Source organism: Balearica regulorum, chromosome 5 (genome assembly GCF_011004875.1).
Source record: "Balearica regulorum gibbericeps isolate bBalReg1 chromosome 5, bBalReg1.pri, whole genome shotgun sequence".
In the NCBI taxonomy this organism is placed as follows: Eukaryota; Metazoa; Chordata; class Aves; order Gruiformes; family Gruidae; genus Balearica; species Balearica regulorum.
This window is the reverse complement of record NC_046188.1, coordinates 18051294-18076696: the sequence shown is the minus strand read 5'-3', so window position 1 is coordinate 18076696 and position 25403 is coordinate 18051294. Positions and strand designations below refer to the sequence as shown.

General features: G+C 41.4%; 2 protein-coding genes across 8 annotated transcripts in view; both read left to right on the top strand.

Annotated features, from left to right (window-relative positions):
* The window catches only part of SLC24A4 (solute carrier family 24 member 4), a 410963-nt gene that overhangs the window by 95994 nt on the left and 289566 nt on the right, over positions 1–25403 (top strand). For 3 of the 7 annotated variants that reach the window (XM_075753657.1, XM_075753661.1, XM_075753663.1), the window contains 4 exons: positions 1986–2098; positions 2727–2792; positions 4581–9730; positions 10371–11611. In XM_075753657.1, coding sequence (XP_075609772.1) covers positions 1986–2098; positions 2727–2792; positions 4581–4733 — 332 coding nt within the window. In that variant the 3' untranslated portion in view covers positions 4734–9730; positions 10371–11611. The other 4 variants (XM_075753658.1, XM_075753659.1, XM_075753660.1 and 1 more) reach the window with 4 other exon arrangements.
* Positions 14813–25403, top strand: part of RIN3 (Ras and Rab interactor 3) — a 69729-nt gene continuing 59138 nt past the window's right edge. The window contains exon 1 of the mRNA XM_075753651.1: positions 14813–15084. Coding sequence (XP_075609766.1) covers positions 15038–15084 — 47 coding nt within the window. The 5' untranslated portion in view covers positions 14813–15037. The remainder of the gene's footprint in view (positions 15085–25403) is intronic.

The following is a 25403-nucleotide window of genomic DNA, read 5'->3' as shown; positions in this document are numbered from 1 at the left end:
AACACTTTGGTAATTATTGTGAACAAAAAAAATAATCCCTGTCCTGTTATCTTTTGCATATTGGGACTGGGCACAGCCTAGCATTTTAGAAGGTCGTTCAACACTCAGATATCCCATGCATGGTATGTATCAGTCAGGGTCAAAAGATAAAAGTAGTAGACAAAACTGGAATATCAGCTGTTAAAAACTAATGAAGAATATATGCTGACCAGCACTTGTCCATGTAAAACTTGTACTGATTTCTAGAAGACTTCTCAAACCCAGGGAAGTGAAGTGGTTTGAGAGGATCTGGCAGAACTGATGTTGCTCCAGGCATGCTTCTCATCCAAATGCAGGCTTCTTTCCCATTGGGACATATGAGTAGCTGCACTGGAAAAGGTTTTAGATAAATGTCAGCTATGTCCTCATCAGCTTTCCAATTGAAATTGTCAAAGGCTTTCTCATGTATCTTTGAATTTTGATTAAGGCTCTTTACATTTCCTTTTTCACTTGAGAAACACCTGTAGCCACATCTCTTCCTGTTGTTGAAAAACATTAAATCTGACAGCGTGATCTGCTGTACTGCAGTTGAGTAAGAAAAGGTCCTAATTGTATTCTTTTTCACTATTCCAATTCCCATAATCTTTTTTTTCCAGATAATAAGATCTCCAGCACACATCACTGGGCAAACAACAAGGGTTCTGAAGTGATCAATTAAGTACTCAAAAGCCCCACCTTTGTAGTTTGAGATGGCAGTAGTGCTGGTAAATGTTACTTGATTGAAAATAATTATATATTTAAAATATTTCATTTTCCAGGTTGTATTATTTGTTGTGTACAGGAAAATCTTACAAAAAGCAGTACAAAAAAGTATTCAGGACTCTTACAGAACCATCTTCCTACTAAATTAGTTTTCCATATGTAGTATTGAAGTGAACAGATTTTTGCAAGAACAGAAGGAAAACATGTTGCATTTTTAAATGAACAGACTGCTGCTTTAGATTAGTTCTTTACTACTAGGCAAAACTACTGTCGGGATTGTTTCCTCTGAAAGTGAAGGGCGAGCTTGGTAAAAAGCAGCCCTGTTCTCTCAAAGACAATACAGGGACTTTGCAGTACTTGGATTCAAGAGAGATGTTTACTGACAGATTGCAGACAGGTGTCTAAAAAGGAGAGATGGGCACTACCATAATACGGATCCAAAGTATAACCTTTCTCTCAGCAGCTTCCTGCAAGAAGATACTGTACGTACGGTGTGGTAGTATCTGTCTCCACTCTGTGTATTTGTGGGACATGTCCCATTTACGTAAGAGTTCCTCTTCCTTTCCAGTATTCACTTTGTGGAAGTGATTCAATAGTTAGGCTGGTCCTAAGGGAAATTATCAAGGGCAGAGAAGAATTCTCTTCCTCACATCCATTGACACTGGTGCAGTATGAGATGCCAGCCAGTGATGAGCATTAGGAATAGATTGTGAGTAATGCCTAGGGACTTCACTACCATTCACTCTTTTTTTCCTTTCCTGTAGCATTTTATTGTTCCTGAAGTGAAATCACTGCTGATTAAGCCCCACAGAAGTGCTTAATATCTTTGAATACCATCTGGTTGGGTTCTTTTCAGGACCACTTTTCATCATTCACATGAGATAAAGACCATGTGTCCACATACTAAATCCAGTACATTATCTCCAGGTTCCCTCTGGCTGCAGAATACCTAAAACAAGACTTGTTTTTTTAATTGGCATTGAACTCAAATGCTGAATGGATACCACACACCCAGTAAAGGCTCTCCAAGACACAAGGAAGATGCAGTTGGAGCGAGCAAGTTTTGCACACTTTTTTCAGAAGTCATGCAAAGATAATGGAAATTGTCTCCCTACCTCAGATACTCTGGCCAATCCAAGGGGCTTGGATCAGTGCAGATCATTCCACTTTAATTTTCTCTAGTATACAGAGTAATGGTCCTATACTTTGTTTTTACCCAAGAGTTGGGTTTTTTTCCTCTGCAGGCCTTGGTGACATGGCAGTATCCAACACAATAGGGAGCAATGTCTTTGACATTCTGGTGGGCCTTGGCGTTCCGTGGGGTTTGCAGACCATGGCGATTGATTATGGATCAACCGTATGTATACTTGGCAAATCCTTAATTTGTTCTTTTTGTCTATTTAAAAAAAAAAACTAAAAAGAAAGCATGCAACTAAAATTTAAAAAACCTCCAACAACCTGCTGAGCATGTTATTGATTGCTGAATAAGGTGTTATTTCTTTGCCAAGAAACCAGGAGTTAAGGAAGCAATTCTCCTTCCACAAGCTGCAATTAATTCCCAGTTTGTCAACTGGAGTACATTACATAGCAGAAGAATAGCACCATGGATTTGTGTTCATGGCTCTGCCACTTTCTCACTACACAGCTTCAAGCACACCTGTCTGTCTCCCTGTACCTTAGTATTTTTGTCTGTAAGACAAGAATAACAGCCTTTCTCTCTCTCATGAGGATCTTTTAACATAAAATCCTTTATAAATGCTCATTATTTTTTTATGGAGGTGGGATTACTTACAAATTTGGTTTAATTCCTTAATCTTCCTATTCATTATGACAAACCTGTCATGGATTAGCATAGTTTAAAATGTGTAAGTCAGTCACTATTCATAGCAGAAGGTGGACCATAAATCAGTAAATTGATTTCTGATCTCCAAAGCACAGTAGTTACATGCTGAACATTTTAAAGGTCTCTTCTCTAATTCCCACAGGTTAAGATAAACAGCAAAGGACTGGTCTATTCAGTTGCACTTTTGCTAGGATCAGTGGCACTTACTGTAAGTATCTGAGTGTTTCCAGGTATTCCAACTGCAAAATAGTTATTAGTGTTTACATTTTATAGAAGGATAACATGGAAGTACCTGTTGTCCCCGAAACATTGATTCTTGTAAAGTATTATTCTTCTAGTAATACCATGAGTTGAAGAGCTACCATTGTCCTCAGTGAGGACTGAAATCTGACATGTGGTGCCAGAGACGCTGGATACGTGTAGGTCCCATTGATTTCAGTGGCAGTGTTAAAATTGTGGGATCCAATAATATTTCTGCGCTCCTGTGTCCAGCTGCATACCCCAGGCCTGTCTCTACTTTTTGCTGGGACAAGACCCAGATATGCTTCCTCACCCTTTGCCGTTGGCCCTGATTTCCAAAACCAGCCTGGACTAATCAAGTGCTGTAGCCAACACCCTTAATGAAGACTAGTCTGTGAGGACTGTGGACCTCAGCACTTTGAATAGACATGCTAAATGTCACTTAGCATAAGACACTTACCCTTGTAGCACATGGCGTGATAACGTGAAACAATAATTCTGTTTCAAAAGTCAATTTTGCTGGTACTTAAGGTCTGCTCCTGCTGACTTTCGGGAAACCCTCTGTGGGAAGAATCAAATCCCAAAGGTATAAAAATATGCACTTATACTAACATCTTTCACTGATTGCCTGTGGAGGCTCTGTAGAGGCTCTGTGGAGGAGGGGATCATCACTGGAGATTCCTGTTGCATGACTAGGTCTTACAAAACACCACATCACCTGTGCACGACTTAAGTGATGGAATGACTAGGGCTGTTCACTCTGCCACTAACTTTCTAATGCATCAGATATATAAGCTGTGAGGGCCTGTTGTTTTCTTTTCTTATTCCCAGTTCTGCCATACTGCACAGTGCCTGTGAAAAGACAAAGATGTTCTGTAGACATTTGTATCTGATGTTGCTGCATGCACATTGGTAATCAGTAGTTTGGAAAAAAACGGGAGGATTATGCAGATGTGTTACTATGCTAGCTGTTCGTGCTTTTCTGAAAAGAGTCTTTTCATAGCAGAAGCCATATCACCTGAGTTCAAAGCATCTATTACTGTCTCATTTGTTCTGCTGGATACCCTGACTCACACAGACTCTCCCAGCAAAACTCTGCAGAGTTTTGAGCGAAACAAATAATAACTCAGAGGCACTCAACACCATTGAAAACAGATGCCTTCATGAGGACTTCATTGCTTTTCTACATCTAACTTGTAACTCCCCTTAGTTCTGGAGCTGAGCAAAACATCAAAGCAAGCACCTCTTCTGAAGCTGTTGAAAGAATGAACATTAGGTGCTGGTGTACTACTGAGACATCAAGGATCTGGGGGCAAACACTGAAGGGGGAGGCACTCATGTAGTTCAGTGCATTCCTTTAGTTCATACTGAACCAGTGAATGAAAGCTGCCTGACTAGAATGTGCCCTATGTACTGAAAATGCACCACAGACTGAAACTGGGCACGTAGGGGCCTGTGTCTCAATTACATAAAGAACTTGCGAATGGGCCTTAAAGTGGGGTCATTTAATATTTTGTAAAAGGATCTTAGGACAACTGAGAGTCAGGCCAGTGTTCAAGTTCTTAGTTTGGGCTTTTACATTCCTTTTCTTGATCAGAAAAACATATTTTGCCTTTTTGATCTATAAAATACTGAGAATATATTTTTATCTTTGTTGAGGATCTCTAATTCAAAAGACACTCATTTTTAGCTTATAATGGTTGTTTCCAAAAGTCTCCTTTGGGGCTTAATTAACTAATGCTTTGTTTGCTTACAGGTGTTTGGAATCCATGTAAATAAGTGGAAACTTGACAGGAAATTGGGCATCTACGTGTTGTTTCTTTATGCTGTTTTCCTGTGTTTCTCTATATTGATAGAGTTTAATGTCTTCACCTTCGTCAACTTCCCTATGTGCCGAGAAGAGCTTTAAACCACAACAAGGAGAGAGACTGAAATTCTTCTGATTACATGTGCTGTAACTGACAGGAGGCATTTCACATTTCTACCTTCTTTCCATCAGTAATTTGAGTGTTGTTCCTGCTTCATCAGCTAACAAGCACTTTTACCTGTGTGGAAGGAAAGGATACCTTTCTTTTAACATGCTAGCTCAAGGCAACCAAAGCATTTTCCTCCACTTTGGATATTGCTGCTCAGTCATAAAGCTGTGTGGATCTTATGCAGAACTCTAAAATGACCCACTTCTGAGACATTCTGTTGTGGCTTTCATTCTCCTTTTGCAGACAATCAACCACCACCACCAAGGTTAGCAAGAGGACTGGAGAATAATCTTTATAGTTCTTTTGGTTTTGACATTTACTTTCCATGGAAGAATAAGAGGAAAGTTCAGAACTTTTCTTGGTTCAGTCACAATATCTCAACTACAGGACCAGAAAGTCCAAGGCACATATCATGGCATGCACTGTTGAGGACATCATTTCCCCCTTCAAGTGCTCTGCTTATAGAGGAACTGCACTGACAGTTTTTGATGGCAGTGTTGAATATTTATCACCCTTTTCAATAAACATGAACAATGTGGCAGAGAAAGAAGAGGAAATGGTTGTATGTTGTATCACTTGTGATGATGCAGACTAAAAGAGTATCTGCATGTTGAAGAAGAGAATTACATGCAGAAATTCATACTTGAAAAAGATGTTTTACCACTAATAAGGAATGCTGTATACATAAATATAAACTAACATTTGTGGAATATTACACCACAGGAAAAACTTCGCATTGGCCCTTGTAAGCCCATGGTGTAAATTTAGAAGAAACTGAACATATAAAATATAACTGGGTGCTCAGTAAATCAGTTACTGTTATCAGCTGAGCGTAGTATCTGAACATCATCCAGACTTTCTGACAACAAAACCCACCCTGATTATGATTTGATTTGATTTGCTTTGATTGGTGGGGGAAGAAGCTTATTTCATCAGTGAGGAAGCTGGTGTATTCTTCTCCATTTTTTATTTATTCCCAGAAGCTTAATGAAGATGAGTGTCTGACACTGAGCAGTGCAGATAAGAAACACCTAGACAAAAGCAAGTCTGTCAAGAGAATATGGTCCTTGATTTGATTGCAAGTTTTGAAGCATGATATACTTCTTTTTAACCCCCAGCAGAAGCCAAGTTTTGATACCCTTTCACCAGCATAAATCTGATATAAGGAATTACTCTGTATGTAATTGACAGCATGATCTGACCCAGAGTTAAAAATAATGGGTAACATTCCACATTGTAGCAGTCATCTGATTGCAAATCACTGAGACAGTGTATTTTGAATTGCTACTAAACTTTAAAAATATTTTAAAGCTGTATGTGAATGATCACATAAAGTTTCTAAAGAAGCACAGTTAACTTTATACATAGATTTTTTAATTTTTTAATGTTTATAAACCAAAACAAATCTATCAACTAACAGTTGATGCATTTTTAAATATATTAATATTTTGCACTTAAGACTATACATAAAAATCCCATTATTGTGTCAGTGAGAACATACTATAAAACCTTAGCAAATAAGCACTTACTCAGAAAGTTCCTTGTTTTGACATATATGACAAATAATTATGTTTAGTCAGCTCACATGCAGAATACTGTTTACACCAGACAATGTGTTTACAAGTAAGGCTATTTTAAAAATTATTTTGGTACAAATTAAGGAGCGTATTCTGCTGTTGAATTTTTTTTAGGAATTGGATCCTTTCAATGTAATCCTAAGGAAAAAAGAGCAACATATTTGTTTGCTTTACACTTTGTTACAAATGTCAGTATTAGCATCCATTTAGGGTTTTTCACCATAATTAAGTAATTTTGTAGTTAAGCTAGCCAGTCCTAAAGATGGCAACAAATACAGCATTATTAAAATACTTTACTGAATAGGCAAGCATGACAGTAAACCCATTTGATCTCAAGTATGCCGGTGACCCCATTTCCAGGCATTCAAGATGTTTTTGCTGCAGTGTAAAGCTGAGGAGATGGAATTCACGTTCATCTTTATGAGTCTTCTGTTGCAGAAAGGTTGTGAAGATGCAGCATACTGCTGCACCACTGTAGGAGCATCCCTCTCTAGTTTTACTCTCTTCCCTGCTATCTTTCAGGAGGACAGTTCGCTGCTGAAAATCTTGCGATGGCTTAGATACGAGGCTGAAAGGAGCAGAGAGGCTCAGTAAATGTTTTTTTCCTATGTTCTGCTGTTGGGTGGGCTTGGAGAACTAGCTGTCTCCAAGCAAACATTTGCTCTTCTGTGCATAGTTCAGGTTCAGATGTCTTTACACTACAGAAGAGTAGTTCCAAACTCTAGTTTTGAATGCCTAGTGATCAGCTGAGTTGACAGTGATGAGGGCATCAATGTTTACAGTGCCAGACCTAGCAAATTGTACTGTACCTTCGTATTTCTGAGCCAGGCAACTTTAGAAGACTAGGGGCACCAATTTGTTCTGTAGCAGCTGATCCCCAGCCCAAATATGCATGAAATTGTTTGCTAATGCCATGAATCCTTTAGACATCATTTAGAATTATTCTGCCTAAATTCAATATCGCCTGCTCCAGAAAACCAGAGTGTTCTGCTGTAGCAAGAGACAGTCTCAGAAGTTAATACCAACCTTAAATCACATGGCCAGTCATCTATAACCCTCCCCAAAATGTAATCCCACTCCAAGACAATTTATATTGAATTCTGCTGCTGCATTTCATGAGGTGGTCTCATATGCATCTTCTGCTATGAGACAGGTATCATGCCATGCTTATCATTATAGATAACATCAGTAGGATTCTCCTCTGACACCACCACATGACCAGAGATGTATTGTTTGCCAAAGAATTATTAGATGCTGTATCAGAGCCTTGATGACACATAATCGTATGAAGTAGTTTAAAGAGTCCCTATGTTGTCGTTATCCGTATGCTAAAATAAATAAAGATGGCAGTTACAGACCAAGCCATGCAGATAAACTGAATGGCCCAAGAAAGATCTGATTGACTAAATGTTGTATGTCAGATAAACCCACATCAGAATGTATCCATAATTCAGGAGGCTATTGCTGAGTAATAGCGGACTAGTGCCTTTCACGTGTATCCAAAAAAAAAAAAAAAATTTGCTCACGTGGTCAGGAAACCACTGCAAATTTTGCCATTTTCCAATCAAGAAGAGGAGAGGTTTGTGCTTGGCTCTCTGCAATTAGTACAGTTCTATATTGCATCTGTTCAGATTGTGTCTGTAAAATTTTGTAGCCATTTTGTTGTACTAGCCATTGCAAAAGTTAGCTGGCTGAGTTTAGAATGTATGTCACAATGTTGTGGAAGTTAATGTTCAGCTCAGGAGTGAAAAGGAAGCTGGTGGATGTGAGAGGGAAAACTGTTACTGTGATCTGAAAATTGCCGGCATACTAACACTGAAGAGTAATACAGCTCAGAAAAAGATACCCCATATCCAGCAAAGCTTCACTTCAGTAGGATTGATTCCACGCTTAAAGCTAAGCATATATCCAAGTGCCTTGCTGGATTGCATCCTAAGATGACAGCAGAGCACGGTTACTGGGTTTTCTATCATATTCAGATCTTTTAATATTTTATTGGTTTTGTAGTCTAAAGATTTTATTTCTTCCTCCAATTAAAAGGTTTGGCCAGAATCTGTGGACTTCTGCTCTGCTGATGCCACTTTGGATTTCCACTCTTGTAAATAAGAGAACTGGTTCCTTGTCTCAGACTTCAAAACCGTGCATCTGCCCTGGTGTACAAGCAGGATCAAAACTGAATTACAACTGGCCAAGGAGAGCTTTTTTTTGCCATTCTGCTGGAGTAGCACAGTCCCACGTAGACCCACAGTGTGCAATCCTGTCTGTAGTGAGCAAACGAGAGTGTTTCCATTGAGCTCAGCAGTGTCTGATTCCATTTATATACCATAACAATTGTACTGCATTATGGAGTTGTGTGATGGAAGTCCAGCTCCTGGTACTCTGAATCCTACTGATTCATGGAAAGTATTGCCTGAGTAAAGATTTCAGGCTCGGGATCTACATGTCTCAATCTAAAAAGCTACAGTTACAGTTATCTTAATGACTATTTGATGATCTAAGGGCTGCTCTCTGGGCTGAAGTCTAGCCTAGAAGAACACCTTAAGTCTTCCCAACAGGTACAGCATCGTCAACCATCTTTCTCCTGGGTCAGTCATTGGCGTGCCAATTTAATTTTATTTTTATGTGCTTGCTGCAGCTGTAACAAGCACATAATTAGTTTCTGGTTTTAGATTATATTTGTAAACATTCTGTCAACATGTAAACAAATGGAAAAGGTCTTTACGACTCTAATACTTAGCAATTATAGAGAAGATTCTATTCTGTCTTTGATTTCCTTTGTGACTGTGCTTTAATTACACACACTTGTTTCTATTCTGTGTTTGCTTTAGTTGCACAGATCCCTCGTGAGTTTTGTTGTCTTCCTTTCTTGGATTTCTTGCAATTGTAATGCCATTTATTTGCATCCTACAGTTAGACATTTTTGTAGAGTGCTTTAAGCTGTGTAAACACTGCCTGATTATTCAGGGCAAGGAAAGATGAGAGCTAACGTAGGTTGAAACAGACACTAAAAGAAAACTGATAGCCAGGTGAAACCAAAGAATCTTCCTAATTGAAATGCATCACCTTTGGGCATAATGTTCTGTCATTGCAAGCCCCAGATCCCTCAGTTATTTGTGTTTAAGCACTCAGAAGAAAATCTCTGCAGCTCATGCATTTACTACCCAATTTCCTTTCTATTTCTTTGAGCCTGAACTCCAGATTTTTCATTTTCTTGGGTGGTGAGATTTATATGATGGTTATACAGGTAAATAACAGCACTTAGTTCCAGCAGTTCTGTACCAAACCCTTTATTATTCCCTTGAGCAATTTTGAAAACTCTGTATGCAAGTGATCAATGTTCTGCTGATGTCCTGGTTTCAGCTGAGAGGGTTCATTTTTTTTTTTCTTTTTCACAGTAGCTAGTATGGGGCTATGTTTTGGATTTGTGCTGGAAACAACGTTGATAATATAGAGATGTTTTTGTTATGTGGACCTGTTGTTGAGCAGTGCTTACACAGAGCCAAGGCCTTTTCTGCTTCTCGCACCGCCTTGCCAGTGGGACAGCTGGGGGTGCACAAGGAGTTGGGAGGGGACATAGACAGTACAGGTGACCCAAACTAGCCAAAGGGGGTATTCCATACCATGTGACATCATGCTCAGCATAAAAGGGGGGCTAGCCGGGGAGGGGCGGTAGCAGCTCCAGGACGTGTGGCTTGGGGACAGTCCGGTTTCGGGACAGGCCTGAGCAGGCGGTCTGAGTTGTACGGTCCTTGGGTGAGAAACTGCATTCTGTATCACCAGTTTCGTATACTCTGTTAAGTACTGTTTTGTTTTGTTTTGTCTTCCCCTCTCCCTTTGCTATCCTAGTAAACTGTCCTTATACCAACCCACCAGGTCTTGTCTTTCCCTTCCCATTCTCCTCCCCATCCCACTGGGGGTGGTGGGGGGAGTGAACGAGCGGCTGCGTGGTGCTCAGCTGCTGGCTGGGGTAAAACCACGACAGCTGAAGAGAAGAACGTTGTTCAACTGACATGTGCATTCCAGTTTCTGACCTACTGTGTACAAATTTAAAAACCTCCTTTGAGTAACTTGAGCATACACTTTTGTCACATTTTCCCCTGTGTGGGGCCCTTATACTTTCTCCCCAGAGAAAGCTGTGAAATCCTGTACATCCCTGTCCTGAAATGTGAGATACATGTAGCTCCTTCTCCACAGGCTGAGATGTGTAGTACTTGTGGCAATTTGTACATCCCGTTGTTCTGGTTGCTACCATACTTCTGACATACAGTGCACTGTCTGGAAGAATGATTATGGGAAACTAATGCCATTTAGATATTTTCTTATAAGAATTACCAGTTTTAATTGAATTCCATTTATTTTTCTTCTTTTAATTGCACAAAGAATGTAAGCGATCATTGCCGTCTTATCACTGAGATGATCTTGGTGAACTTGAAAGACAAATATAAAGGTTGATTTATAGCAATAGGGAATTGTGACAAAATCTAAAGGTATCATAATATATCAAAACCAGACAGGTATAATTTCTAGAAAGACTAATACCAACTGAGATGCTTCCTTTCAGAGGGTTTTTACAGCAAGATTATGGCCATCATTCATATGCCAGTCATGTATGCAAAGAACACTTGTAAATCTGCTTCCCCAAATGGCTGAAACTCTGCAGCAGAGTTACGACTAAATTCTTGCCTTCACGTTCTTGGGAGTGTTGCCAGTGCTCATTAAAGTCCTGGTAGCTGGCACAAATTTGTATCAGTGGAACTGAGAGTAGAATTTGGCTCCCACTATCTCCTCCGTTGTATTTGAAGTAGTTTACGATCACTGAAATAACTTCTGAACCTTTTAAAATTCCCTGTGTTTCATACTTGCAGGCATTTGCAGTGCACCCTTAGGAGGTGCAATACCTCTTTAAATATTATTAAAACTTTCTAGAACTGCTTACTTTGAAAACAGAAAGGGATGGGTTTGTAAACTGTAAATAACAGAAATCTATTTATCATGTTATTTATTTTTTCAAGGACTGTGACCTTATGCACTGTGAATGCTCTGTGATATGGGGTCCTTTGTACAGATAAATATGTTATGAAATCCAAATGGATTTAATGTGATAATTTGTTACAAAATGTTGGCATGATATTTGATTATTTTTGTTGTGAAAATTTTAAAATATAGCTAATTCAGCATTTCTAAAAGATTATAGCAGTCAGTATTGTAATGCACTATATAAAAATATGTACACTATCAATAAATTATATAAACAACTAAAGTGTTTTCTGTTTTCTTCTCAGATGGTGATAACATGTGAAACATTTTCATATTTATTGTTGAAAATCTAAAATTTCAGGACCCAACTAGGATACATGCCTGCACTTTCTTGGTGAAATCTGGGCCCTGCTGAACTGAATGACAGAAGACCCACATTTTCATCTATTCCAGGTGCATTAACAATTTCATTAGACAACAGTCTTCTCATGAATACTCCTAGCCACTTTGCTAGCAGGAGATGCAAGCTAAAACAAAGCTTGACCTTGTTTTTCTCAACCACAGCGCAAGCTTGTGTAATCCCTGTTGCTGTGTGAACCTGTCATTAGCCACCGTGGGTTTTGTGCATGTAGTGCAGTGGAGCAAAGGGATATCCTGCGTTCTTTGACTTTTGCATAAGGGTTCATTCTTTGGTGTATGCTAGGCTAACTTCTAAGCAGGGGGAAGGAAAAGATTCCTTCTTACACACAGAATTAACTTTTAAAAATCAAAATCTGAATGTGGAAAGTGCCTCTTCTTTTAATCGTCCATAGGTTTGACATGATGACCCATCATGATCTGTTATGTAATAGGCTCTATAAAAGGCACATAAGCTACAGATTAGTGACACAATAGGCATGACAATTCCTACGGGCTCTTGCCATATGCCATATTATTGATGCAGCCGCTTCCTACTGTATGGAAAGCAGAACTGTCATATAATCTGTGCATATGCTGAAAGCAGTTTATTATCGTCAAAGTGCTCATTGTGCTTGAGGGCTTCCCCCATAAGCCATTTTTAAACCTTTCCAACTCTGCTGCGTAAAAATACAGAAAAGGGCTGCAACATGCTGTGGCTTGAGATGGAAAGGGTGAGTCAGTCCTAGAAAAGAATTCCCCCTTTCGTCTTGGATCTATCACAGATAAGCAGCGTTTTGCAGTAACTGGATATTATTTTGTAATTTAACTTTTGTATAATTGTTTACTTTCAAAGCCTGATACTAGCACAGTGTCACATTCCAAACCTCTCAAATCTCTGGCTTAAAACGCTCAGCAAAAGCTCAGACAAAATTTCTTATACTGAAATTTGTCTTCATATTTTAAATACTTTACAGAAATACTTCATTATGTTGCAAAAATACTAAACATTTTTCAGAAAAATATGAGAATTTTTCCATGAAGTTTGGTCAATATCTTTAACAAAACTAATTTCAAAACTTCAAATTCCTGAAACTCTACATTCTTTAAATTGTAAATAGTGTGAAAGATTTCACACACAAAAAAAAGTTTCTCTCAAATCATGTGAAACTGAAGTAGCACCACAATAGTGGATTTTTGTATTCTGTAATTTTAGCATTTTTTTCCTGGGTCTTTTTAATAGTTCTAGTCCTTTTGTTTCTTCGTCCCTAACAACATCTTTGGAAATGCCTAACACTCTCTGGAAACTGACGTTTGCATTTGCAGCATCGTAGGTCTTTGCCTAGGATGGCTGCAAGTTTGTGTGAACACAGATTTCCCCATCTGGGCAGGCCCATGCAGAGCAGCACACCTTGATGATTTTTTTTGTCTCAGAGAACTTAATTTTCCAGCAAAGCAAGAGTAAACTCTAAGGGGCCTGGTCCCTGTTGAATTTCAGTGGAGGGAAATGAAACCCTGGGGTAGAGTGCCATTTGTGTGATACATCTAGGAGACTGTTGTTATGCCAAGACCCAGGGGGCATTTCAAAGGTGCCCAGCTGCTCAACAAATCCAGAGCGTGTTTTTTCCTTGGACCTCTGTGCCCAGAATCAACAGAAGGATTCAGAGCCGAGATCTGACACGCCTGCAGCGAGGTTTGAGTGAATCTCAGCCAACCAGTTTGTCTAAGAGGGCCAAATTCTTCATTGAGTGAGTTCATCATTGTCTGAAAATGACTACATGAGTTGGAGCAAAGAGCTCCTTAATTTAGCAGAAAAGAGCATTATGAGATACAGTAGCTGAAAATTTAAAACTGGACAAGTCAAGGCCAAAAATCAAGTGTGAATTTAAATAATGTCAACAATGAAGGACTAAGACACCTTACATATAGAAGGGTGGTGAATTTTCTATCATGCAGCCTTTCAGTCAGACTTTTTGACTTTCTAAGAGAAATCCTTCTGAAAGCTAAAAGACAAATTTTCCTATGTCAACAGAAGTTACAGGCTTGATCAAAAAACCCCTGAGAAAAGTTTGTCTTGCATGACACAGAAGGTGTGACTTGATCGTAAAGTGCCAGCAGAATTGGCTCTCTGTTCTACCCTGAGGTCTGGTTTCCCTCGTGCGGATACACTGGCAGCTGCCTGGCATTCGCATTTCTGCTGTGGGCTGTATGGCACCGTCTACTTACTCTTGGGAAGCTGGAACATTCCTTCTAAAGATAAAAGGGGCAAAAAGTTACCTTTGTCTCCCCCTCCGTTCCCTACAATTGCTTTTCTCTGCCTCTGCTTTATACCTCTGCCTTATTTTTTCCATCATGTATTCTCCTAACAACAAATATTTCCGGAACGATAGGGCTGCCAAATAGGAGTGCCACCAGCCCTAACAGCACATCTGTCAGTCCCCAGACTCCACAGCTGGTCTATATTCAGTCGGGTTTCCAGTACAGCAAACACTACTCAACCGCTTAAGTAACTCCAGGTCAAATGTGCTCTGAGACTGACTGGAGCTTCACAGCATGGATAGCTGTTCAGTTACTAGCAGTCTTACAACCTTATCATTAGTTTTTGCTTTAACTGGGAATTTTTTTGCAAAGCTGTCCTCTGCCAGTGTTAGACATTTCGTTTTCTCAGGTCCTGTGTAAATAGAAAGGTTTCCAAGCTCCATCTGGTTCCAGTTACTCAAGCAATAGAAATACACATGCTTCAGGAATTTGCAGACGGAGACTTACTGCCTTGCTGCCTTATAAAATCCTTTATAAAGTTCACCATGCTCTGTTGCCTCCTGATATACCTGTAGTCTGTAAAACAATTTCCCCCAAAACTTACTTAAGTTAGAGAAACAAATAAGCTGACAGTCTCAGGCCCTTCTTTCTAATAAGGTTAACCTGTCTTCGCTACTAAATATGGCTTTATAACACACACGCACACACACACCCTTGACCACCAAAGACTGCCTCTTCCTGAAATCCCCCGTTCATATAAATACAGGAAGTAGAAGTAAGAGCGGCTAAAATCAGACCTTCTTGGTAGTTTGCTTTCATTTCAGTGCTTGTTTAGTCCTCTGCCCTCCAATACTACTGAGCCTGAAGCCGGTTATAAACATCCTCCCCCTGCCGTCCCGTGAAATATCATCTTCAGTACAAAACCTAAGGATGTGGAGGTTCTGCTCAGCGATGGAAAGGAATTGCTTTCTTTTCCCAGGAACTCTAAAGCCACTGTGAAGCAGAAAGTGTCTTAAAAGTTTGCTGTAATGATGAAAACATCAGCAGGAGACAAGGGAGCCAGGGATGACTCAGGGTAAGTCCTGAATCTTTAGTGACTGCTCATTTTTCGTAACTGTCGCTTTCCTTTTCCTAGTTAACAAAGAGCTCTCTCAGCTGCATTTGCGAGCTGGCTGCAGAGTTATCAGCTACACAATCACAATGGTGTGGCACGATTGCACTGTAATTTCCAATATTTCCTTTAGCTAACATGTTCCAGCTGAAAACAAACTGCAATACCTTTATTTAGCTTGAATCTTAGCTGTTTAGGGAAGAAGGAGGATGAATTCCAAGCTGCAGTTTAGGGCAGAGGACAGAATAAGGGAGTTCTGTGCTTTTGGAAACATGACAAATCTTCTCTGGGAGGCTTGCTTTGTTTCACTGAAATGCTGAGAAGTGGATAAGGGCTCGTCCCCATGAGCTGATGGTCACTCCAGCTCCAGCACGCTGAGGTATGCACAAACCCTGTCCGCAGACTCCTGGGAGACTTCAGATGTGCTTTCAGTTCAGAAAAGACTCCAGGCTTTCCTCGCTCCTGGCCAACAGACACTGCACCTTGCAGAATCAAGCCCCGAGAAAACATAGTGGGAGAGAAAATAAATGGGTTTTGATTGGGAGGACAGTCAACTGCTGGGATTCCAGGATCAGGCTGGAATCCACCCAAGGCTCGCTTGTATCATAAAGCCCATGCTGAAGCTGATTGTTTCTGTTTCCTGTTGAAAACAATCAGGGGAAAATGACATAGCTGCTGGAACCTTCGGTCACCCCCCTTGGAAAACATATAATACCAGATATTAAGAGTGTTTCTTATCTGTCTGACACACTTAGCGTGTTTCCCACAAATAAAAGCTCCCAGATGTGTCTGTGATGGGTGCAGTAGGAGCAGCTGTATAGGTGGAGAGATAGGGGATACTTGCATTTTCAGCCACTAAGTGTGCTGCAAGTCAGTCCCCTTTGACTTGGAGCATGCTCAAAGAGGGGACAAAATTGCTCCCGACAGGCCCAATAGCTATCGTTTCACCATAGCACTGTTCCCAAAGACATGCGTGGAGCGCAGGGGATGGAGGGAGAACCCTGCAATACAACTCTCACTGCTTTTGCCTTGTTCAGTTGTTTACATTAAGTGCAACAATGACACTCCTGTGTCAAGGTACAATTCCTCAGTTCTCCTTAAACACTGAGGGACAAAGATCACACAGCCGTAAGGAAAAAAATGAAAGAATCAAATCCCTTGTAGAATGGCAAGAGGAACTTAGTAGATGGTAATCCAAAGAATTTGCACTTTGCACATATTCACTGCATTTGTGATAGTTAAGATGCCAAGTACTGTGAAACTGAAAAAATTATACTGTTTATCTCTTTCTCAGCTTGTCTGAAAGGAGCCACATGCTTGCAAAGGTTTGCTTTCAGTTTAGAGTTGCAGGAGAAAGTAAACAAGCCATAGACCCCAGATTTGGACTGTAAATCAAGTGGTTGCAGGAATATTGAAGCATGAATGGGCATGATACATGTGTTCTTCATAAGTTTACGAGCATCCAAACAATTTAATAGAATTGCCTTTTATTTCATTAACTGATTGTCTTTATTGTCAATCTATCTCACACTCATAAAAAGACTTTAAGTATTTAAAAAATCTATTTTAACTCTCTCTGTTTACATGCCACAATATTGCTGTAGATCCTCAAAATTACACTTCAGCATGGACGAAGTGGCCCCTAACGCATTACAGAATTAGAAACATGTCTAAGCGATGTTTAGTTAATTTCCTGTTATGGTCACATTGAATTAGGTGCCAATTTCACAAAGTATGTGTAAATAAATTTGATGATAGCTTTCAAAAGAGATAGTAACATAAGGCAAGCTGCTGATGGAGGATTTGGACCTGATTTTAAGATTCTGTGCACAAAAATTGCATGAGCAATTGCTGAGGTTGCACCTTCACTCACCACAGTCTTCAGGTTATTAATTAAATGGGAAAGCTTACTCACATGCACAGAAACTATGACAATGTAAATGATCGTAAAAGTACCCTACCAACTTGGAAAGTATCTGTGTATCCTTTCCTAGTAATGACTGAAGGGTCTATTCTGCATGTAGCAAATCAATAAGGAGGTTTTGCTGACTTACACTTCTGAAATGGCACAAGGATACTGGGGAGAAATCTATCTCCAGAATTAGTAGCTTCTCAGAGACAAATGTGGGCAGAAGTGAGGCTAGGGGCTGGATAGAAATTGATCTAATCACAGAATCATAGAATCAGAGAATCATTTAGGTTGGAAAAGACCTGTAAGATCATCAAGTCCAACTGTTAACACAGCACTGCCAAGCCCACCACTAAACCACGTCCCTAAGCACCACATCTACGCATGTTTTAAATACCTCCAGGGATGGTAACTCAACCACTTCCCTGGGCAGCCTGTTCCAATGCTTGATAACCCGTTCAGTGAACAACTTTTTCCTATTATCCAGTCTAAACCTCCCCTGGTGCAACTTGAGGCCATTTCCTCTCATCCTATCACTGGTTACCTGGGGGAAGAGACCGACACCCACCTACAACCTCCCTTCAGGTAGCTGCAGAGAGCGGGAGGGTCTTCCCTCAGCCTCCTTTTCTCCAGGCTAAACAACTCCAGTTCCCTCAGTCACTCCTCATAAGACTTGTGTTCTAGACTCTTCATCAGCTTCATTGCCCTTCTTTGGACACGCTCCAGCACCGCAATGTCTTTCTTGTAGCGAGGGGCCCAAAACCGAACACAGTACTTGAGGCGTGGCCTCACCAGTGCCTAGTACAGGGGGACCATCACTTCCCTAGTCCTGCTGGCCACACTATTCCTGATAGAAGTCAGGATGCTGTTGGCCTTGGCCACCTGGGCACGCTGCTGGCTCATATTCAGCCAGCTGTCTACCAACACCCCCAGGTCCTTTTCTGCCAGGCAGCTTTCCAGCCACTCTTCCCCAAGCCTGTAGCACTGCATGGGGTTGTTGTGACCCAAGTGCAGGACTCGGCACTTCCAAAATGGGTTGGGAGAGAAACAGGGAAATTTAACCAGTAATTCTGACCTAGAGTCAGGCTAACTCCTAGGAATGTTAGTAAGTGGTGAGATCACAAAACATCTGGAGAAATGTGAGCTGATTGAGCCTGGTGACCTTTCATGAATAGATAGATGCCTTCATTCCAACATCTGGCAAATGTATGCAGGAGATGATGAGGAGAGCAGACAGGAGCTGAGACAGAGACATAATATGCAAATATTAAATAGTCCTTTGGGATAATGGCTGGTTCAGGTAGCTGGGATGGGTTACAGTGGTTCTCATTTCTGGGGCACCAGGCTGCCTAATGAAGTAATGATCGTGCATCTTTTCGGTGACGTGTCTTTTTGGCACAAAATCCACCACCACAGTTGACAGATTTCATGCAATTAATGTAGATGTAAAGAGGTGAAGCACTGGAGGAATCTGGAAACTGAACAACTCTCGTAGGTTCACAGATTTTAGCTTCAAAAGGGACTGTTTTGATTGTCTAGTCTGATCTCCTGTGTAGAGCAGACCAGAGAAGTGCTTTGGTAAGCACCCAATCAAACCCGTGACTTCTGCTGGAATGGGAGCTTTTAGATACTTGTTCGCCAAAAAAGCTTTCTTATCAAATGACTCTTCTGCCTAGGCTACTTATCTGTCACTGGAGTGAAGTAAATAAATTTAATACAAACTTTTATAGGTTTGAACCAAGAAAACAATTTTTAAAAACTCAAGAGCAGTCCTTTGTAAAGGACTTAATCTAAGCTTATTTGAATCAGTGGAACAAGACCTGTTGGCCTCAAGAGGTCTTGGACCCAATGCAAAGTGTTTCTCAAAGAAAACCTCAACCTAGTACATGTGAGATGTGGTGTTTAAGTGGGGAAGGGACAGTTCAGACAACTAGAAACAAATCAGTGTCATCAAATCTCTCTGCTGTCTGTCAAGCTGCGATTAAGGATACACTTTCTAGTCCTGGGGCATGGTGCTTCTCAGGAAGGAAATGTCCGTGCTCAAGATGCGTTGCACCAAGATCGGGATATTACTGTAAAGATACAAAGAAGGAGGTGCTCTCCAAAGACACCTGAATTGGGTGCACCCAGAGAGGACACATAAAATCTCTTGAAATTCGTTTCACAGAAAAACATGTTTACAACTGTACTGACTTGTCATGTGATCTTTCCAGCGCTCCTCAGTAAGTGAGTACTCACAAAAATTAGTGGATACTCTGAGCATGTTGTACAGTGATACTGGTGGTAGCACAGAAGGCAACTGCCCCTTGTTTGCTAGAGGGTAAACCACACTGGGAATATTGCCCCTGCGTAGGGAACTCCTCATCATTGCAGACAGCCTCACACCAATGTTCACAGGAATGGGGGCACAAACATAAGCAATATTCTGCTCATCTCCTGCCTACTACAATTTCAGCTGAATATAGTTTTTCACTACATGCTGGTTTGTACTGTTGACTCTCCAAGCTAGAGGCATCATAGGCTGAAAAATGTAGGCATATGTGTGCATGCATCTCTCTTGCTCTGCGTGTACAGGTATACAAGTAGAACAGTGTGTCCTGGAGAGTAGCTATGAGGGTTGCTTGGCACAAATTTGGGCTGGCTCCATACCTTAATGTGTACATAGTCCAGATATCTCAGAGATTATAATCTATTTTATAGCATTTTCCAAATGATAGTAGGACTATATTTTAACTCATCCGTCAGTAAACATCTCTGAGATCACCAATATAGGCTTGTGAGATTCAGAAGGATCTCCAAAACAACCTGAAACATGAAAGCCAATACCTAAACCAAACCCATTAGAAAAAGAAGCTGCAGCAATATTCCTTCCCAGAATTTTAAATGCTTGCCTGCTTTGATTGCCAAAGAGCATAGAAACTGAAGTGTCTTAGTGAAACTAGGTCAAAATATTGTCCATCACGGGCCTTTAGCCATTGTAATTTTGGAAGGGAGGAGGGGGGTTGCATTTGGGAATAGAAAGAAATAGTTCTTTGGAAGGGTAATTAGAAAGAAAAGGCAGCTGTTTGGAATGACTGACCAAATTCTAGTGCAGATGGATATGTGAGTAGAGGATAGGTATGGTCATCAAAAACCTTGTGATGTCCCGGAACAATATTGCACTTTCCTAACTGCATCACAAAGGCATTTCCCCTGCGTAGGGAAGGGTGTATGTATGTTTGTGATTGTTTAGGTTGCCCATGATTGTTTAGGTTGCCCTTTGTGAGGAATTACAGATGAATGACAATGAATGTAGATATTTAAGAAGTCACTGTGAGATTTATAACCAGAAAGAAACCGGGGAAAGCACCTGTAGCATGTGCTGTTGAGAAGACCAAGGAGAGGTTATAATCCCTCTTGCCGTAGTATCATCAGTACAGAGTGGTCCTGCAGTCAAAGGAGGTGGGAGGTGTTGGGATGGACCCTGTCTTGGCAGCCCTGGTGTTCAGAGCAGCAACTAGATCATAGATCACTGTGCTGATCTGGGGCCTTAGATGGAAAGGACTACTGAGGAATTAAAGCAGGAGTAGTTACAAACCTGATAGGCTTGGTCATTAAAAAGAAAAGGAAAAAAAAAAAAAAGCATAATATTCCGTAGGTTTGAAGTGTTCATACTACCAAAGAAGACTTCAGATTTATCTTTCTGAACAGTTATGGATCAAAACTGAGAAAACAAGAATGAAAGATGACCATGTTTCACTGCAGAAGAGTAGCTTTAAGAAGGCCTTCAAGAACCAGTGGAAGCAGTTAATGCAAAGTCATGCTAAAAAGGGAATTAAGTAGCAATTAGACTGGTCTAAGCAGTGGTCTGCAGTTCAGCCTGTGTCTTAGATTACTTCCTAATCTTAATTCTGAGATTAATTTCTGCTGTGGTGTTAGGCAGGTATTCCACCACGAGTAACTAAAGTGGAATCTCCAGAGTAAATCCTGATCTAGAGCCAGGCAGGAGCTAAACTAAAATCACTCAGTTGTCTTTAATTCAACTTCTGTCCTCCCACCCCCACACATGCACCCTCCAAGGAGCTCCTGTGACCTCTCACAGCTGACTCTGGTCCCTGCAGAGTCACTTTTCTGGTAATCAAGTACAAAATCCACCTGTCTCCTCTTCCAACTTCTTCATCCACGAGTTTCTGGCTGGCTGGCAGTTCACACCGGAGCTAGCCCCAAAGGCAGTGGGATTGCAGATGAATTTCTCCTCAAAGACACTGCAGCCACATCTGTTTTCCACAGCTGCATATGGGATTACTGAACCAGTTTGAGGTAAGGGCCCTCTCCAGCAATGAACATGCCCTTATCCTTAGGGAGGATTGGGGATGCTATTGCAATACAGATAAGTAAATAAGTAGACCCCCTAAGTAAATGGTGCTTATTTTTAAAAAAATTACCCAAAAAGTCAAGACCTTGTGCTTGCTGATCTTACCCTCCCTGTACCACAGTTGTCACAGATATAAATAATAACTGAGTAGCAGCGCTACAATCACCAGAGCAACATAAGAATTGATTAACTGAAAATTGTTAAGAGTTTTTAAGGAGGTGGCAAAGGCAAGATGATCCTGATGTTTAAAGGAGGAGGGTTTGAAAAACCACCGTTCTGTTCAGAGGAGGTAGGTACATCAGTTTCTCAGTTGCAAGATCTATAGCAGAAATTCTGCTGGTCAATTAATTATGTCTATTTTAGGAGAAATAATTTGCTCCCATGGGTTGTTTAATGTGAGGATGAAGAGATTGAAATTCAGCCAATCTTTTGTTTCCCTAGTTACATTTATGCAAACTTTTAGAGGAGTTGTATGTGGACAGATAAATGATTTTTTTGCCACTGTGAATATTTGTTGGTCATTGTGTCTGAGCTGGAGGGGTCTGGAGTGCTTGTTAGGTATTTTATAATACTAAAAACATTCAAACATTAATATTCTAATATCATTCCAGCCTGTCTGAGAACGCTATTAGAATTTCCTGTATGAGAAAATGTCTTTCTTAAAATTTGGGCACAGGTAGTACCTAAGAGATTTAATGAAGGTGCTTTCTCCTCCGGAATTTGCTGAGTGAGAGACAGCAATGCCCATACAGCCCTGATGGGCATGGCCTGGGTGCCTGACCGTGGTATCAGAGCTGTAGGACTTGTGCTGACAGCTGGGTCAGTTTACTAGAATTACTAGCTATGGGCCACAGGGGACATAGTATGGCACTTGTGGGGTGAAATCTACAGGGGCTGCCTGTGAACTGGAAGAGCAAAGTACTCGAGGAGATCTGTATTGCTGAGTCCTGTCCTGCACGCACACCACTTGAATGGGGGTGCGCAGCTCTTCTGGGAGAGCCAGCCAGCAATGGAGTACTCTGAAATTCATGGTGACAGGGGCAGAACACATCTGTACTGCAAAGTGGGAGATGAAAGGGTGCTGGGCACACCCAGGCTCTGGCATTGATGTAGCTGCACAAAGAGAAACAGCAGTGAGAAGACAGCTGACCAGGCAGGCAGGCATCCATAGGAACGGCGCCAAAAAGGGTGCACAGTGTCTGCAGGGTTTAAAACCTGGCTGTCAAACTGTTTCCATACTTCCCTGCCAGAGAGGGCTGCCTGTGGTACGCAGGGTGGAGAAGCGGTGTCCTTGTGCGATAGTTGCACCCCATCTGCCGTGGAGGAGCGTGGGGCTGTTACACAAGGTTGCTTGTGTGTGTGCTGTATCTTCTGCAAAAACCCTCGGCACCCCACTCTCCCTCCACGACTCGGTTTGGCATCCGTGATCTGCTCTTACGATGTAGGAACACATGTGCTAACCCCATCCTCGCCCCTGACGGAGGGAATCCCTAGAACAGGAACATACACATGGCTGAGTTGGAGCCACATGCTGGTGTCAGTCCGGAGTAACTCTCGGAGCTGGAGAGGGGCTGAGTTCAGAATGGACCCCAGGCTGTCAGGTGCTTGTCTCTCAGAGAGGCAAGGCAAGCTTTCAGCTGGCGCTTTTTAACTGTGAAGTTTGGTGTCTGCGTGCATGTGTGTGAAAGTACATTATAAAACAGCACTGAAAAGCAGCTGTGGTCAAGCAAGCAGTGCTGTTTAAGCTGTGCAAATATAATAAAGCTATAACAATCACCCAATATGGTAAATATTGTAGCCACAAGCCTTTCCTCTGTCTAATTTGTACCTCCCTGAGCTACCTAAAGTAATTCTACCTACCGCCAGAAATGAGATCCCTGCGTCAATATACCCTTCTGGAGTGGGAATATTAAGGCAATGCTTCCCTCAAGATATCAGCTGTGAGAGATTTGGAGCACTTAGCTCCTCTTTGCCTGAACCAAAATAGTATAAATCTTTCTGCAAGTGAAGATGATTACTTGAGCAGCAAAGGATTAGCAGATGTGAGCATTGCATAGCTGGTTATGCTAGTCACATTTTCCTAAATAGATATTCTATTAGATGCACGCGAGCCAGGGAGTGCTACGGAATGCATTTCAAATACATGAATATATACATGCATATCAGTGCGCCTTTCCCAGACTTTCCATCACCTTTCTGCTAAACAGGGAATATATTTATGTCTGAGTAAAGGATTTCTGCTTTCTGCATTACTGGTACCTTTAAAAGGGACAAGGTGTTTTCACTAATTGTAATGATTTTGATGACTAATAGAAAGCCCTGTATGTATGTGAGGATCTCTGGGTGTTTCATTAATATTAAGCCTCCCAAAAAACATTTGAAGCCAGGTATTTACTACTGCCACTGTAAGAAGGGAAACTGAGGCACAAGCTCATGGAGCTGACTTGATTATACTCACTTACTTTGTAGCTCAGTCCCCTGGATCCTTGTTAAGCACTTACACTCTGGCCTTGCCCAGATCATCCTTTAGGTTTGGGGTGATGCCAGGAACAGAATCCAGTTCTCAAAAAGCCTTTTCTTTTTGATGGATGAGTTCTCTGCTGGATTATGGAGCTGAACTATCCTCCTCAGTGTTTACACAGCCTCTACAGCTGAAGCAAGAGAAGCAGCAAAAGTAAAGCGTTGTGAGTGTGCGCAAGTGGGGTGAGGGGACTGCCCTTCTGCAGTATCCTGCCATTGCCCTGGATTAGGAGGATGAAACCACACGCTGAGAGTTGTGCTCTGAGGCAGGGCTGCAATTCCGGCTCAGATAATGGACCTGTGGGGGCTGGGGCTGCTGGTATTTCCTCTAGGTGAATCGTTGGGGTCTGTGGATCAACACTGTTTCTGGTAGGGTTGAAAGACCTGTCTTACTGCTTGAAATTATCTCCTGACCATGGTAATTAGTACTTTCTATTTGCTTTTGCAAGGCTAATGAATTGTTGGAGAATTTCAAGTGCTTTGTTGAAACCAACTGAATACATACAACATTTTGGATGCTGAGAAAACCTTGCCAAATATAGGGAATCCACGCAGCTCAGGTACACCCCTCCTGTGGCCTTCTGAAGAAAGCCTGTCTTTTGAAGGCTCTGTCTTGTAAAAGCAGCTGTTGGGCAGAACTGGAAGCCGCTGCAGCCCCTTGTGAACTGGACAAAATTTTGTTCTGCTTGGGAAAATTCACCAGGGAAACAGAGACCAAAAAATAGCGGAGTCTGGAAACTGACGACTCTGCTGGCTACCTGCAACACTGTTCTGCAAATTACTAGCAGACTTCTAGGCAAAAGAAGATTGTCCAACATATTTGGCTAAATGACAGCCTGGGTCCTGGCCCAACCTTTCGTTTTGCCTGCCAAGTATTTTCCTCTCTCTTCTCTCCTTTCCCCCCCCGCCGCCTTGAGTTCTCTCCAAGGAACTTGTCACTCCTGATACCCCACACAAAAAGGGAAACCAGGCAAAACTCAGAGATTCTCCTGCTGAATCAGCAGACAGGAAAGAGCTTGGCTTGGGCAACTTTCCTTTCTGACCAGAGGACAAATATGTAACACAGGACATTTTGGTGTAATTCTGTACTGAACTCCCATTCTAATCCTTTCTAAGGAATAGAAGTTAGTTAGTTTTAGACTGAATCTCATTGGTAACCTTTCCAGCCAAAAGGGAAAATGACTGTGTTACCCTGCCAGCAGGGATGGGTCCTCTGGGCTGGGAAACCATGGCAGAGGTTGCCTGAGGGCACTGTGAAGAGATAGGGATGGATGGTAGGTGTTAGTCCCTTGGCCTGGCATTCTGGTATCTCCCTTTGCTATTAGACCTAGCTGTGTAGGTCTAGCCTGGATTCACCTTGCCTAACTTTAGGTGTTTAATTTTTGTGTCCCATTTAGGAACCTGTGAACCCTTGAGGACCCAGGTCTTACTGGAGAAGCAGCAGTTCCAGGGAATAATTCAGGGTGACTGGTGCCAGTGGGCTGAATCTGAGTCAAGTAT